At 31.8% G+C, this 14,487-nt stretch overlaps 1 protein-coding gene across 1 annotated transcript; it reads right to left on the reverse strand.

The window, feature by feature from the left end:
* Positions 1-3,210: 3,210 nt before the first annotated feature.
* On the reverse strand, positions 3,211-6,557 carry LOC105136977 (gibberellin 2-beta-dioxygenase 2-like). Its single transcript, XM_011042506.1, has 3 exons — positions 5,976-6,557; positions 3,696-4,047; positions 3,211-3,579 (listed from the first exon to the last, which is right to left on the reverse strand). Exons 1-3 carry the CDS (start codon positions 6,353-6,355, stop codon positions 3,319-3,321), a joined length of 993 nt encoding a protein of 330 aa, XP_011040808.1. The 5' UTR covers positions 6,356-6,557; the 3' UTR covers positions 3,211-3,318.
* Between the last annotated feature and the right edge of the window lie 7,930 nt (positions 6,558-14,487).

Raw genomic sequence — 14,487 nt, forward strand, 5'->3', positions numbered from 1 at the left:
GACTTAGATTAAGTATTAACAAATACGTCCTTGCATATAATCTTGAATCTAAAGTTTTGCGAGAAATTTATCTTGTTAGACAATCGAGAAGGAATCTTGATCACCATGTACTTCTCCATTATTTGAAAACTTGCAACTAGCTAGTTCTATAAAGAAATTTGATGTTACTAATTAGGACTCATAAGATTAGTGTTTGTGATTCTTGAATCTATAAGATTATGAAGATTGTGGTGCTAACGATAGAGTTGTTTGAAGGGGAGTTAGGATCCCATTAAGAAAGTCCAAACAGAAATATAATTGCATCAGATATAAGAAATACTAAATATATAATAGTATTATGTTGATAAGTAATATAACTCGGGAAATATTATAAATACTAAACTATTTGATGTGCAATTGCATATCTATACATTTGAGATATTAGAATCTAGGGAAGGACAACTTATCAAGGCTCCAAATCAAGTCCAAATGCAAGATTCAGAGATCTTCCAGCTGTGGACGCTCTTATCGTCTTCACTCTCACAGTTATGCTGACCAGTGGCAAACCTGGTTTCAGTCCCATGTTCTCTCCTGCTGTGGCCGGTCTTGCCGTTTGATTCTTTCATTTCCTCTGGAAAAAGATCGTCCTGGTAGTGGCATCTCACTAGAGCTTTCAGCAACAACGCTAATGAAGCCATGATTGCCCTAACAGCCTAGGACGGGGGCAGAAACACGGCACGAAGCTGCTCTCTAGCTAGATGATCACCACTAGATATCCTCTCTTTATAACTGACTATAAACATCAGTTCAACTACCTTTTTGAACTATGATTAACTTCACAACAAGAATGCTGTACGTGTCTTTACGTACTCACATGCATGTACATGCATAAAGATTAAGTACATATATGTAGAAATAAAGATTTCTGTGGGATTAATTAATCAATTATAGTTAATTGCACAGCTTCTTCATGCAAGCTTGAACGCATTTTTCGCAGAAAAAATATTGGAGACATGAAATCGATCTATCCATGCAATTCGAACCATGTAAGTTTTGTGAGGGTGTCGGCCATCTAACCCCTCTAAACGAGTCAAAGGGGGAGTTGGGCAACCTCAAGACTACTCTATACACCAGAAGGAGAGAACCATAACGTGTTTCATCAACTTTAATCTGCTTGTCGATTACAAGATGTCAACATCAACATAAACATCGATGTCGATATTGGTGTGATAACCCAGTCAACTTGTTTTAACAAGCAGTGTCCATCACTCATTTAATTTTGACCCAAATAGGAACTTGGCTAGATAGAACAGGCTGTTTCTGATTTCTGATTGGCATCTGTAATTAATCCCGTACCTAAAAACTAAAATTTGGAAAAACCAGAAGCATCGTCGTCGTCATCTAGTGACTAATTTGTCGATTGATATGTATGATCTTACCAAGTGGTGAGAAAATTTCATCATCAAGTGAGGTTCACTTATTTGGCTGTATAGATTGATAATCATGATCAGTTCTTTTATGGGAAATTGGGAAATTAACAAGGAATGCAAATTAAGGAAATCTCCCTAGAAGTCACTATCTATTTCGTATCAAACGTTATTCGTAGAGCCTATCTCAACAAGGCACAGTCTGGTTGATCGAACTACCGTGAATTCTTTCCGTCATGGTTGGTGAGATTGAAAGCAGGGCATGCCCACCCTAATCACATCCTAGCTAGTAAGAAAACTTTCATTCACTTAAATAAGTTGATGTCGATACATGTTCTCTAAATTTGTGTTGCGTCACACATGAGTTGGAAAGTGCGCATGCAGTTCTTTTTAGGCTATTTTAGAATGTATTAGCAATTATTTATTAAAATATTTTTAATTTAGAAATATATTAAATTAATATTTTTTATTTTAAAAAAATTCTTGTTGATATGATCACTACAAAATAATTTAAAATAAAAATAGTTTTTTAAAAAACACTAAAAAAACACAAATAAAAATGTCAGCATCCAGTTGGCCAAAATATTATTTTTCACCGGTGCTTCCCTTCTAAGCCGCAACATTAGACCAGGCAGGCATCATGGCGAGCGAAGAATTAAATTACCTCAATATATAAGATAACACATATTACGTCCAATTTGAAGCTTGCACGGTATTGCAATCAGAAGAATTGAGACACACTTCAGCAGTCACAAGTTTGCTAAACGAAAACAACAAGTCATGTTTTTATATTATCCTTTGAAAAATAGAACGAAGCTTATTTAGGGATTGCAATTTTATAATAAAATAAACAGGTTAAATCCTAGTAACTAATATTTATTATATTATTATGTACTGAAAGAGGACTATCCTCGTTATATAATCCACAGTTCTTTGAATTCTCTCAATGAATTACGAAAACATTACACTTTGGATCGATATATAATCCAAAGTTCTTTGAGTTCTCTCAGTGAATAAAAAAAATATTTCTCTTTGATCTATGTAATTCATAACTAGGTTTTGTTTTTCTCATTTCTTCCAGCAAAAGCTTCTCATCGTATCTTTAAAAATCAAGGGGTCTCCGGTTCGAGTTATTCATTACTCATATGATGATCACTGGAAACTTACATGGTCATTAATTTTCAAGATCCGTGACATTAGTCGTGGTACGCCCAACCTGACCCGAACATCCACGTTAATTTAAAAAAAAAATCCAAGTAATTTAAAAACAACATTTATATATTGAATAAATTCATTTTTGAATTTTAACAATCTAATCAAATAATTAATAGTTTATACTTTATGCTTAATAAATTAAAATATTTAATGATTGATACCTTTAAAAAACATAATTTTCTAGTATTGAAAATCTAACACTATTATAAATGTGATGTATGCACAAAAATCATACAAAATAAATAGTCATATATTTTTTTTAATAAACTGACATGAATCCAACTTGAAATGTTTAGAAATGTGATTTGCATCATGTTTTTAAAATATATTAGTGTTAAAAATATTTTTAAAAAATAAAAAATTTATATTACTATATTTTTAAAAAAAAATACTTTAAACCATTACCATTACTATAATTAAAAAAACACATAGGCTATTTTCCCTACATTGACGAGATGCTACAACAAAAACAAATATTAGAACCAGAGTGCTAGAAAGAAAGGAGAGAAAGAAGCCGATCCAATAGAATAACCCTTCAACTTTAACTTTATGACCTATTTACATCTGCAAGAGTTTTCTTTTTCCTTTCCTTTTTCTGTCCCTAATTCTTTCTATCCTGTCCAAGAAGTACAAAGACTGGGACCTTAAATAATATATATATATATATATATATATATATATTGAAGGCCGAACACAATTAAGCAGATTTTTCAGTGGCGTGAATCTTGAAGAGGTCAAGACGCGTAGCTCTCAAACGCAGAGTGTAGGCCGCTTTCTTGAATTCACACCAAGTGAAGGGTTTATAAAGGCTTGGATTTTGCTGTGAAACCATGTGTGAGAGAGGAGAGATCCAAGCAGTAGGGGGTGGTGCCCCAAAATACATCATTGACAGTCTTGGCTGGCTCGAGTTTGCCAGTACTCTATGCCTCACGCTTTCAAATCTCCCATTCGTTAAAACCTAAGAATTGACACCATTAAAAAAAAAAGCATTATTATTGAGAAAATTTGGTAGTATTTGTTTTTTTTCTTTAATAATGGGGAAAATGATAACCTACATGGGTGATCATTACAAACCTGAAAGGTATCACCCACAATCACGTAGAATCCTGTGGAGTCAGGAGGGACGGGTACCCACAAACCATCATGCAAGCAAATTTGGAGGCCCGCAACATCGTTGGATCGCAAGATGGTCAAGATCTGAGGGTCGGAGTGCTCACCAAAACCAATTCTTATGGTTGATGGGTCCCAATCTGTGATCTCTTCGACTGCAGGATAGTGATTAAGTCTAAGAACTGAATCGCTATGGACGTCTCTGATGAGCCTACTGAATACATGTTTATCCGGGACCCACAAGCCCTCAGCCGCTAGATCAAGAATCTCACATGCAAGCTGCCTAACTGCTCGTATGTAATCACTCACCGCACAACTGCAGAAATGGTAGCGCCACTCAGCATTAGAGAGGAAAAGGGAAGAAAGGAAAGGAAAGGAAAGGAAAGGCACACTAACTTTGTACCCAAAAAACATGAAAGAAAGAAGAGACTTAGTAACATAAAAATCGATAATTGACAAATATAGAATTGAAGTTGCAGAGGTGTACGTAGAGCTTGAAGGTTTTTAGAGAAAAAAAGCTCCTCTATGAATAAAGTTTTCTAGGTGGGGCTTCAAATCATGGTAGCAAATAGCAAGAACCCACATGAATAATCTAATATCTCCATTTAAGATCTTCTTTGCTTTGTATGGTAAAGGACGTGAATTTTACTTATTACCCAATTTAGTATGTACTATGAGCCGATCACCGTATCTTTCTTTCTTGATTTGATAGTGAAGTTTTTTATTTCTTTCTTGATTTGATTGTGAAGTAATTGATTTCTCTATGACTTTATCATCTAATTATAATCTGTTTTGTTCGTGGGAGCAATGATATGGTTATGGGCTAGTGCTCGACTGACAGAAAAGTGGGGTTTCATTATTGCTAGTGTTTTTTATTGTTATTATTATTATTATTGGTAAAAGAAAATCAAACATAAATAAAATGTGAATATTATGGTTATATATTTTTATGATTTCTACTCGCGGGTGCGTGAAATAATGCCAAAAAAAAAAAAAACCTTACCTAACGATACTTTTTAGCATTAAAGATAAAAGGAGGTCATGGTGAACATTTTAATCTTCCGGGTAGGGCATGCTGATCTCTCTTTGTAATTCCCAAGATTGTTTGATTGAGTCATGTGGGACCGTTTTTAGGCCCCACGTTTATACCTATATATAAAAGAAGCATGCCATGTGGCTAACAGCTGTTGTCTGTACAAAAAGCAAGGTGAGGTGAGGTTTACCTTCAATCACAAGGTGGAACCGTAAGCTTGGGAAGGCATCAGGTTGTTTTCGTGGTTTTCTTTTTTCAGAATTAAAATATTCATTAATCTAGAGCAACTAGAGTGGGCAGAGTCCAAAATAAGAGTACTAGTACTATAAATAAAGAGTGATCAAGGGATGAACAATAGAACAGTTATCCAAAGGATTTTTAGAGGTACAGATCGAGCTCTTCTGTTGTTAATATTGTTTTACCAAGTATTTTTTTTTCAAGTTATTATAATTGAAAATATATTAAAGTATTTTTTAAAATATTAATACATCAAAACTATTAAAAAAAATACTAAAACAATATAAATTTAATATTTTTTTCATGTCAAACACATTGTCTCATACGCAACCTCTACGTAACGCTCCGGGGGAGGAGGATTTCTACATTACTGGTTGCGTCTTTCATGTGTGTCTAACTGTCTATATATATATAGTTGACGAAACTTATTACAGATAACGAGGTAAACGGGATTATTGGATATATTATAAATAGAGTGGAAAAGAAAAATGAATTGTAAGTTGCATTTAATTAGTAATTCTTTCTCTTTTGATGAAGGAAAGATGTCCTTTTTCTAGGATACCAAGCATTTACACTAAACAACTTTCCACCATTTCAATTTCATAAAAAATTCCCTTGCCCACCAAAGTTCCATTCAAAGACCAAAGTTTTTTATGAAATGTGCAAACGTTATAATATAATAATATTAAATTATACAATAAAAAACCCGTTGAAAATGAACCGAGCACGCCACAAACTGAGCATAAACCCCGCGAGCCTGTACCACATTGTTGACACAGAAAACATCTTCCTCTCCCCTTTAATCCATTGTGTGTATGATTATTTTTGTCGTTGCGTTTGTCTATATTCGTGTCATCGATGATGATCAGTGTTTGTGATCCACATAAAACAACATGCTTGTGCAGAAGATACCAAAAACAGCATGATCAATCAATCACTTGAATAGACAGGACATACAGAGCATGTTTAATTACCTGAATCCTGAAGGGTCGTCCGAGATGGTTTTGGATCTTGCAAAGACGGAGAGAGGATTGGTGTGGAGGAGAAGATACTCGAGCTCGCCTGTGTCACCATGGCAGCCAATGTTCTTGCAACCATATCCAAAGGGACTAGCAGGTCCAGCCTGTTGCTTCTCCGTGGCTGGTTTTCTGAAAAAACGAGCTGCTTCCTCCTCCAGTCTTCCTACGACCTCCTTACTGACCCCATGATTTATAACTTTGAAGAATCCATATTCTTCGCATGCTCTGACGATCAACTGTGATACGCTCGAGTTGTCAAGAGAAAGATCAACAGTAGGAATTCTTAAAGCCTTCGTTTTTTTGGTTCGTATTGGTGTTGGAGAAGGAACTACCATTCTTGCTTATAATTAAGGAAGGGAGGGTGGGAGGAAATTATCAAAGGTGAAAATCAAGAATTTTAGTTTGAACTTTGAATTTTGGAGGTATGATCCATAAGGGTCGAGGTGCTACCTTTTATATACTGCAACATAGAGAGGTAGAGGGAGAGAGAGGAGGGGACGTGGGGAGAGAGAGAGGCATTAATATTATAAGACAAGGTTGGGCACTTTTGTCTAATTCATTAGATTTAAATAGGGATCACCAACATATAGGAGACATCGACTTTAATATGTGTGACAGTCCAATCTTTTTTTAATTTTTTATAGTTAAAAGTATATTTTAAAACTAACTTTCTAAATTATATCTATATATATACATATAAGAAGAAGAAAAAGGAGAAAGCGCACACCCCCTTCACGGCTTTTTTTTGTTCGCCTTAATGCTCTCATGCCATGGTCGGAAAGAAAATACAAGCGCAGCGAGAGAGAGACTTGGAAAGGCGAAAAAATTAAAGGAGAAGAAAGGAGTGGATAAATCCACGTCACCAGATAAAAGGGGGTGCGCGTGGTGGAGGCAGGGAAACAAAAAGGTGAGAAGTGGCTTACATTAGGTGGGGGGAGGTTGGGGCCAACCTGGGTAGCGGCTGTTTGTCTCCCTCTTATTGGATTTTGTTATCAACGCTTCGCAAGAGCGTGTGGGCGTCAAGCTCCACGGACCAAATTTTGATTTACGCGTGTTTTGACCATTGCCTGTTCTTTCCCCGACTCTCCATAATTTCCACTCTTTCTAGATACACTATACCTTTGATTTTAATTAATTACTTAGTTAGTTAGTTAGTTAATCACCCTCCTTGTCGTTGAACTTCACTCGACCCTGTTAATGAAGTATTTAGGGGGAGATAGTGATTTTGTAGGAAAAAAAATATTTAAAAAAATATTTAAAAAATATTTTTTTTAATTTAAAAAAATTATTTTTAAATAAAAGAAAGACTGATTTGAATACAATAATAAACCGCTCCTAAATTTGAAACCCCCTTTTCCCCTTCCAATCTTTATCCAAAAAAACAAAAACATTAAAACATGGGAAGTTGTTAATTTATGAACTTGAATCATTCGTCTTCAGTGATGAATCCCATTCCATGGAGCAAGCTACAAATTGATAAATCCACGTTACCGAATCTGCCCTGCCCTTGTATGGCCGGTGCGGTGGACCAACATAAAGTATGCCTACAAAAATAATTATGTTCTTTAGTGAATATGCCCAGCAACTTATTGGTCCTTTATTGCGGAATAAATAAATCATTTCTTTTAAGTTTCTCCTCTTCCCTTTTATAAAATACATGGACATAATTAATGACGTTAAAACTCAAATCCGACAAGCTATCCGTACGCTGCCAGTTTGTTTTATAATAATTATCTACGGAGTCACAAAAATATAAGGAATTATGAAAAATATCGAGCATGCTGCAAGTTGGTTGATGGCATCACTTGACTTCATGAAAACAGACCATGCGGAAACTCCTGTTCAGTCCCACTTCGACCAAATCAAGTAAGAATCTGGTTCAACTGAATAAACTAATTCCAATCCTCAATTACTCTTATCAATATCTACAACCTCTAACAACACCATCATCATTGTAAGAGATAAACTAGATGACCATTATTGTGTTCTACTGCTCCAATCTTTAAACTAGATGACCATTGTGTTCCTACTGCTCCGGTCTTTGTGCACTTATTGTTTGGCCTTTCTTTCTATTTTCTTATAATCATAGTTTTTTTGTTTTCTAGTTCAGTCCTTTCATGATTTTAATTGAGGATTGATTTTATAATTTAATTAAATTAGCTTATCACAAGTTCTTGCTGTGTTGAAGAAACATCCTAGTTGACGCTCAATTTGAAAAAATAGTTAGGATTTTTTATTAAACAAATAATGGAAAACAGAGGGATTGGAATTGAAGTTAGGTCAAAAATAAAACCCTTTTATATAGCAGGTGTGAAAACCAAGAAATAAAAGAGAGAAAAAAAATTGATCAGCAAAGATACATCAAAAATAAATATGTTTCATCATTGACAACTTAGAATATTTATTTGGCTATCATTCAAATATCATCAAGAAAAATATTATTTTTAGGTTTGAAAAGCCGGCACATGCCGTTTTAATACAATAACACCTCTAACATGCTAGAGCACATGTTGCATACATCAAACTATTCACTTCCCTTTTCTTTAATTTAGTCCTTGAAATTATCATAACTTTTTAACAAGTTCTGATTTACCATAGAGCAAACCTTTTTTATTCTTTAATCTTGTCCATGTTTCTCTTTATTGATTTAGTCTAAAATTTTATCAAGCTTGAGGCAAAAGAAACATGAGAGAATAAAGAAACGAACACTTGGTCAGCTAGATTAGCGCATTGTAATTATATTCATGAATTTAATAGTTACCTTGTGTTAACGATCTCAACATAATTTTTTTACCTTGCGTTGAAAAAATAATTTGAACTATAAAAAAGCACAAGATAATTGTTAATTGTTTTTATATAATACTATTATCTCTCTACAATTATCAATTCGAAACTGATTACTATTTAGAAAAATATCCTTACCATTATTCATAGTGAAAAATAGTTTTTTTTTTAAGAATATTTTTCAAGAAAATAATGATTTTACATGAGATATTTCAAAAAAAAAGGGCACCTTAAATTCTAGCGCTTACCCATTTTTTTTTAAATACCTATATTAAATAATCCATTACTCCCACAAGATAATTGGATTTATTGTTGATTAACATCATCTGATTGGAATGAAGATCCTCCTTCCAATATTAAAATTCCATTAATTAGAACATCTAAGAAAGAAAGTTGTTTCGGGTCATGGGAAACCAATCAAGTGTCAAGCAATGAACGACCAGTTGATCAGGGATTTGATTATAAAATACTGTTGGTCACCCAATTTCAGGGCAACTTGTTGGTTGGAAGAACAGGGATTGCCTTGCAAGTTCCAAAAAGTGTCCACGCGTGCATGCCCCCTGGCGAAGATTAAAAAAAATGAATCTCTTTTTTTAATTAAAAAAAAAAAGGTAAATAATTCAAAAGCCAGCCAGCTTGGTATGTTTAGAGACCAAAGACTTTTAGTTACTTGGACGGCTGTTTAAATATGATTTCATAAAAAACAAAAGAAATTTAAGCGGCGTTGCAGACAAAACTTTATGGCAGTCTTCAATTACTACTTTATGGCAGTCTTCAATTCCTGATGTTACGATTACCCGCTCTCCGCTGCGAGTTAGGTGTTTTTAATTTTTATATGAAAATTATATATAAAATTTTTTAACATGTTTTTATAATTTGATAAATTTAATTTCAAATTAAAAAATTTATGAATACAGTAATAAAATAAATTGAGAATAATTTGTATAAATAAATAATAATTAACAATATCTAAAAATAAAACTTTAAAAATAAAGATATTTAATTTTAAAAGATAAGATATTTATCCGGTTATGTTTGCTAAATTTATTTATTATGATAATTTTTATTCAAGCAAACGATGATATAATAGAGACACAAATTAAATTGATTAGATAAAATAAAAGATATGATAATTTTTATTCAAGCAAACGATGGTATAGTAGAGATACAAATTAAATTGATTAGATAAAAGAAAAGAAAAAAATAATAAAAATAAACTTTTGCACAAAAATTGAATTTGAAAAATATTGAGAGGCTGAAATTGTGTAATTTATGTTATTTTTTAAGTTTGAGGACCAAAATATATATTTTTTTCAGAATTTATGGCACGTTATCCATGTTTGGCATCCTTTTCATTTTGATCCCTCTTATTTTAATATCACTATTTAATAAAAAAAATCAACATCCTTTTCATTTTGATCCCTCTTATTTCAATATCACTATTTAATAAAAAATCAAAATCAATTGGTCTTCGATTAGGACTAAATCACCAAAATCAATTGGTCTTCAATTAGGACTAAATCACCAAAAAAAAAATTAAGGATCAAAATAAAAATATTTGTACAATCCATTTATAGTACCGTGTGAGAGGATAAATAGTACATACCAAAAAATGTTTAAGGATCAAAATAAAAATATTTGTATAATCCATTTACAGTAACGTGTGAGAGGATAAATAGTACATACCTACACAGTGAAAAACTTACACCATTTAAAATAATATTTAAATTTTTAATTATAATTTTTAATTTTGAGTTAAAATTCAAAAGTTATTTTAAAAAATAACATATGACAAAAAAAGTTAAAATTAAAAATATGTTTGATGAAAATAACCAAAAACAATTTTTTTTATAATAAATAAGGTGTAACTTCTAACCCATAAACTAATATTAGAATTTTCAAATTTTGATTGATGATTTTACAGCAAGACAATTTACATTAAAATTTAATTTGATGGTCATCTCTAATTATTATAGGTAATCTATGTTATTTATCTTGATTGTGAAAAATTTAATTTGTAGGCGTCAAACTCGAATACATATGAATCTAACTAGATGTCAAACCCAATTTTTCTAGCTTTAGTAGTATGTTAGGCCCAAGCACATATAAATTCAATGAGATGTTAAACCTGATTTCTCTAGGCTCACTTATACTTTAGGCATAAATGTATGTGGGTCTGATGAGATGTTAAACTCAACTCTCTTGAGCTCAACCACGTGTTAGGTTTAAATATATGTAGGTCTGACGAGATGTCAAACCCAGCTTTCTTCACTCTAACCAAGCGCTAAGCTCAAACGCATATGGGTTTACGCGAGGTGTCAAGCCCAGCTTCTACGTAAATAGGGCCAGCCATGTGTTAGGCTTAAACGCATATGGGTATGTCGAGATGTCATACTCAACTCCCTTGGACTTGGCCACTTGTTAAGCCCAAATGCATATAGGTATGTCAAGATTCTAGACCTAACTTCTTTGACCTTAGCCACGCGTCAGGCCCAAGGGCATGTTGATTTAGCAAGGTGCCAAGCCCAACTCTTCTAGACTCACCTGTATGCCAGACCTAAGCACATATGGACATGACAAAATGCCAAAACCGATTCCCTTGGACTTGGATACATGCTAGTCCCAAACATATATGAATCTAACAAGATGTTAGATTTAAGTTTCTTGGGCTCAACAACCAAGGATGTTGTACTAAACACCTTTAAGTTTTAGGATCACTTCATATCAAACACATGCTATATAGGGATCTAGGATCATCATTCACTATATACTAGTGCGAAAAATCATCTAAAAGTTGGTTATATATCAATCAATATTAACGTTGTTTGCAAGGATTGATGTCGTCAGCATTAATGTTGTATATAAGATGATGTAGGTTCACCTCCTAAAAAAACGTGGTATTCTCATTAATATTAATATTGTATAAGAAAACACTTATATTGATATTAATATTGGTGTAATGGACTCCCTTGCTGCTGGATGTATACAAAGAAAAAAAAACTTTTAACCCCTTAAATGAAAAGAAAAGGTACGAAGATTATAAATATTCCCTAAACGAAGTAAGTAGTGAGTTTACAATCTTGACTCTCTCATAAAATATTCTCAACATTTATTGTATACAAACTAAAAACAAACAATATTATTCTTAAAATTTAATGTCTATATACTACAACAACTCTAGCACTTACTTAATTCCACAAAAAAAAAATGTATTGAAGAAAATCAAGTTTCTATCACTAACACTTTAAGCTCTCATCCATTATTTAAATCTTCAAGAAATCAATTTCGTTAACCCTTAGTCCCTCTATAAATGAAAATATAAACTAATAAGAGCCATATTGCTTCAAATTTTTAAATTAAAAAATTTTTTATAATTTTAAATTATTTGAGTACGTTAATGTCAAAAATAATTTTTAAAAATAAAAAATATTTTAATATATTTATAAATAAAACCATACCACAATCTAGCCACCAATAATTACTGTTAGTTATATAATTGAATTTAAATAAAATAATAAAAGTAAACAGATTGCACTCAGATTCAATAGTAGAGCAGGAGGGAGAACATCATATATAATATTCCTAAAGCAGTGGCGTCGTAGCAACTTTTTAACAACTCCATTGTCGTGGATTCCTAGTGCCACCACCTTCACTGGGAACCAATTACACAAAAAGGAGCCCGCCGGTGCCTGCCCTCCATTATAATAAAGCCTGAGAAGTGTAGAACTGGAGAATTTCAGAGATTACTGCTGGTAATAGGCACATTAATTCCCTCATTTCAGGGCTCGCTTTCCCTTAATTTCATGGTGCCGGCTGGCTCCTGAGAAACATGGAGACGAGACAAGAACACTAAACTGACAAGGCTCACATGAGCCTGTGTATCTGCCTCGTGCCTGCCATCAAAATTATTTGTTGTCAAAGTCATGGTGGGCTCTAATATCGTCCTGGCTCACCAAGTGGCATCTTCTCACGGACCAAAAGTCCCTGTCCTGGAGGGATCTGTGGTCCCAGAGATTAATATACACACAATTACTAGCCTGCTAGCATACACTATTCACGCTGTCGTTTATGGCCCCTTTGTTTTTTTTAACGTCTCTGAATTATTTATTTCTTGCACTCCAATCAATTAGCTTTATTTCTCTCGACTTGACAGTTCGAAGTTATGCTCTCATCATTTTATATTTTGGATTTTGTTTGGATTTCCCCACTCTATAATATTTGATATTCGATGTGCAATAAAATACTTCAATATAAATTTAAATACTAATATTATAAAGTAAAATTTCCAGTTATAGTTTTAAAAAATTAAAACAACAGGGATTACAATTAAAACAAAAACATCAATTTTCATGCTTTGATTGCAAGACATGAAAACTTCAATTTGGAATTTTTATTTTTAAAGGACTAAGATTACAAAAAAAACAGATCCATTTTCATGTTTACTAATCACGAGGCTCTACAATTTTTGATTTGATTTTTAAAGTTTTGATTTTTTTCTTATTATTTTAAATTTTTATATTTTAATTCTAAACGTTATTTTTATTTTATTTTATCACTTAAGTTTCTCTAAAAGAAAAAGAATTTTACTAAGAAAAAGAGATAATAGATAAAGTAGTTAACTGGTTGTAAAAAAGTTAATTTTAATGTCAATTGATTCATCTTAAAAGGAAAAATTCAACAAAAAAAAACATTTAACTATGCTGGAAAAAATAAAATGCTCGTAAATAAATTTTTATACTTGGTCTGGATTTGAGGTGTTTTGAAATTAAAAATGATTTGTTAAGGTTCCTAACAAATTTTCACAAATAATTTACCTCAGTTAAAAACTAAAAATATATTTTTTATATCCTATACCAGGATAAAATTTTACATTTTATTTTGAAAAATAGAAGAAATAGGAAGATAAAGGACTTCATTATTTACCGTAAAGAACATGATAGTTGTTTTGGTTAAAAATTAGAAAGTTATTTAGGAATTTTATTTTAAAAATTTAGTTAGTTTATTTTGTACTATTAAACTATCAAAACATAAATATGTTATATTAGAATATCTTATGCATGATAATTATAATTACATGTTAAAGTACAAGCAGGATGGAAAACATTTTAATATATATTTTTAAAGTTTGTTTTTTATTACATATATTTAATAAATATCTATTTTTGAAAAAAATTGTAAATAATTTGAGAAATAAAAATTTATAAATCACTATATATTTGACTCCAGTATTTAAAATTTAATTTTATGATTTTTCTAGTTTTTTATTTTAATGGATTTTTTATTTGAAAACCTTTTTTAAAATATATATGCTGTGAATAGTACTTAACAATACAAATATTTATTTTAATAAATATTTTGAACTGGTATGATTTATAAAAATAAATAATATAAATTTTATGGATTATTTTGTCCAAATGAGTAAAAGTTAATATCATACAGTATCAAAAACTTTCACGTAACCAAAAAAAAGGGATCCAATTAATAATTTGATGAGTTTTAATACAGTTTTATTATTTTCAAACTTAAATATTATTCGTGTTTTTGGGATTTTTTTAAAGCATTTTTTAGAGTTTTTACATGCAGAATAAAAGTGTTAATTACATATGTAAATTAAAAGAGTACCTATTTGTACTATATGCTATTCACCAACCACGAATCATAATTAGAAGTAAATAAGAAAATC

Source organism: Populus euphratica, unplaced genomic scaffold (assembly GCF_000495115.2).
Source record: "Populus euphratica unplaced genomic scaffold, PopEup_1.0 scaffold2.1, whole genome shotgun sequence".
In the NCBI taxonomy this organism is placed as follows: Eukaryota; Viridiplantae; Streptophyta; class Magnoliopsida; order Malpighiales; family Salicaceae; genus Populus; species Populus euphratica.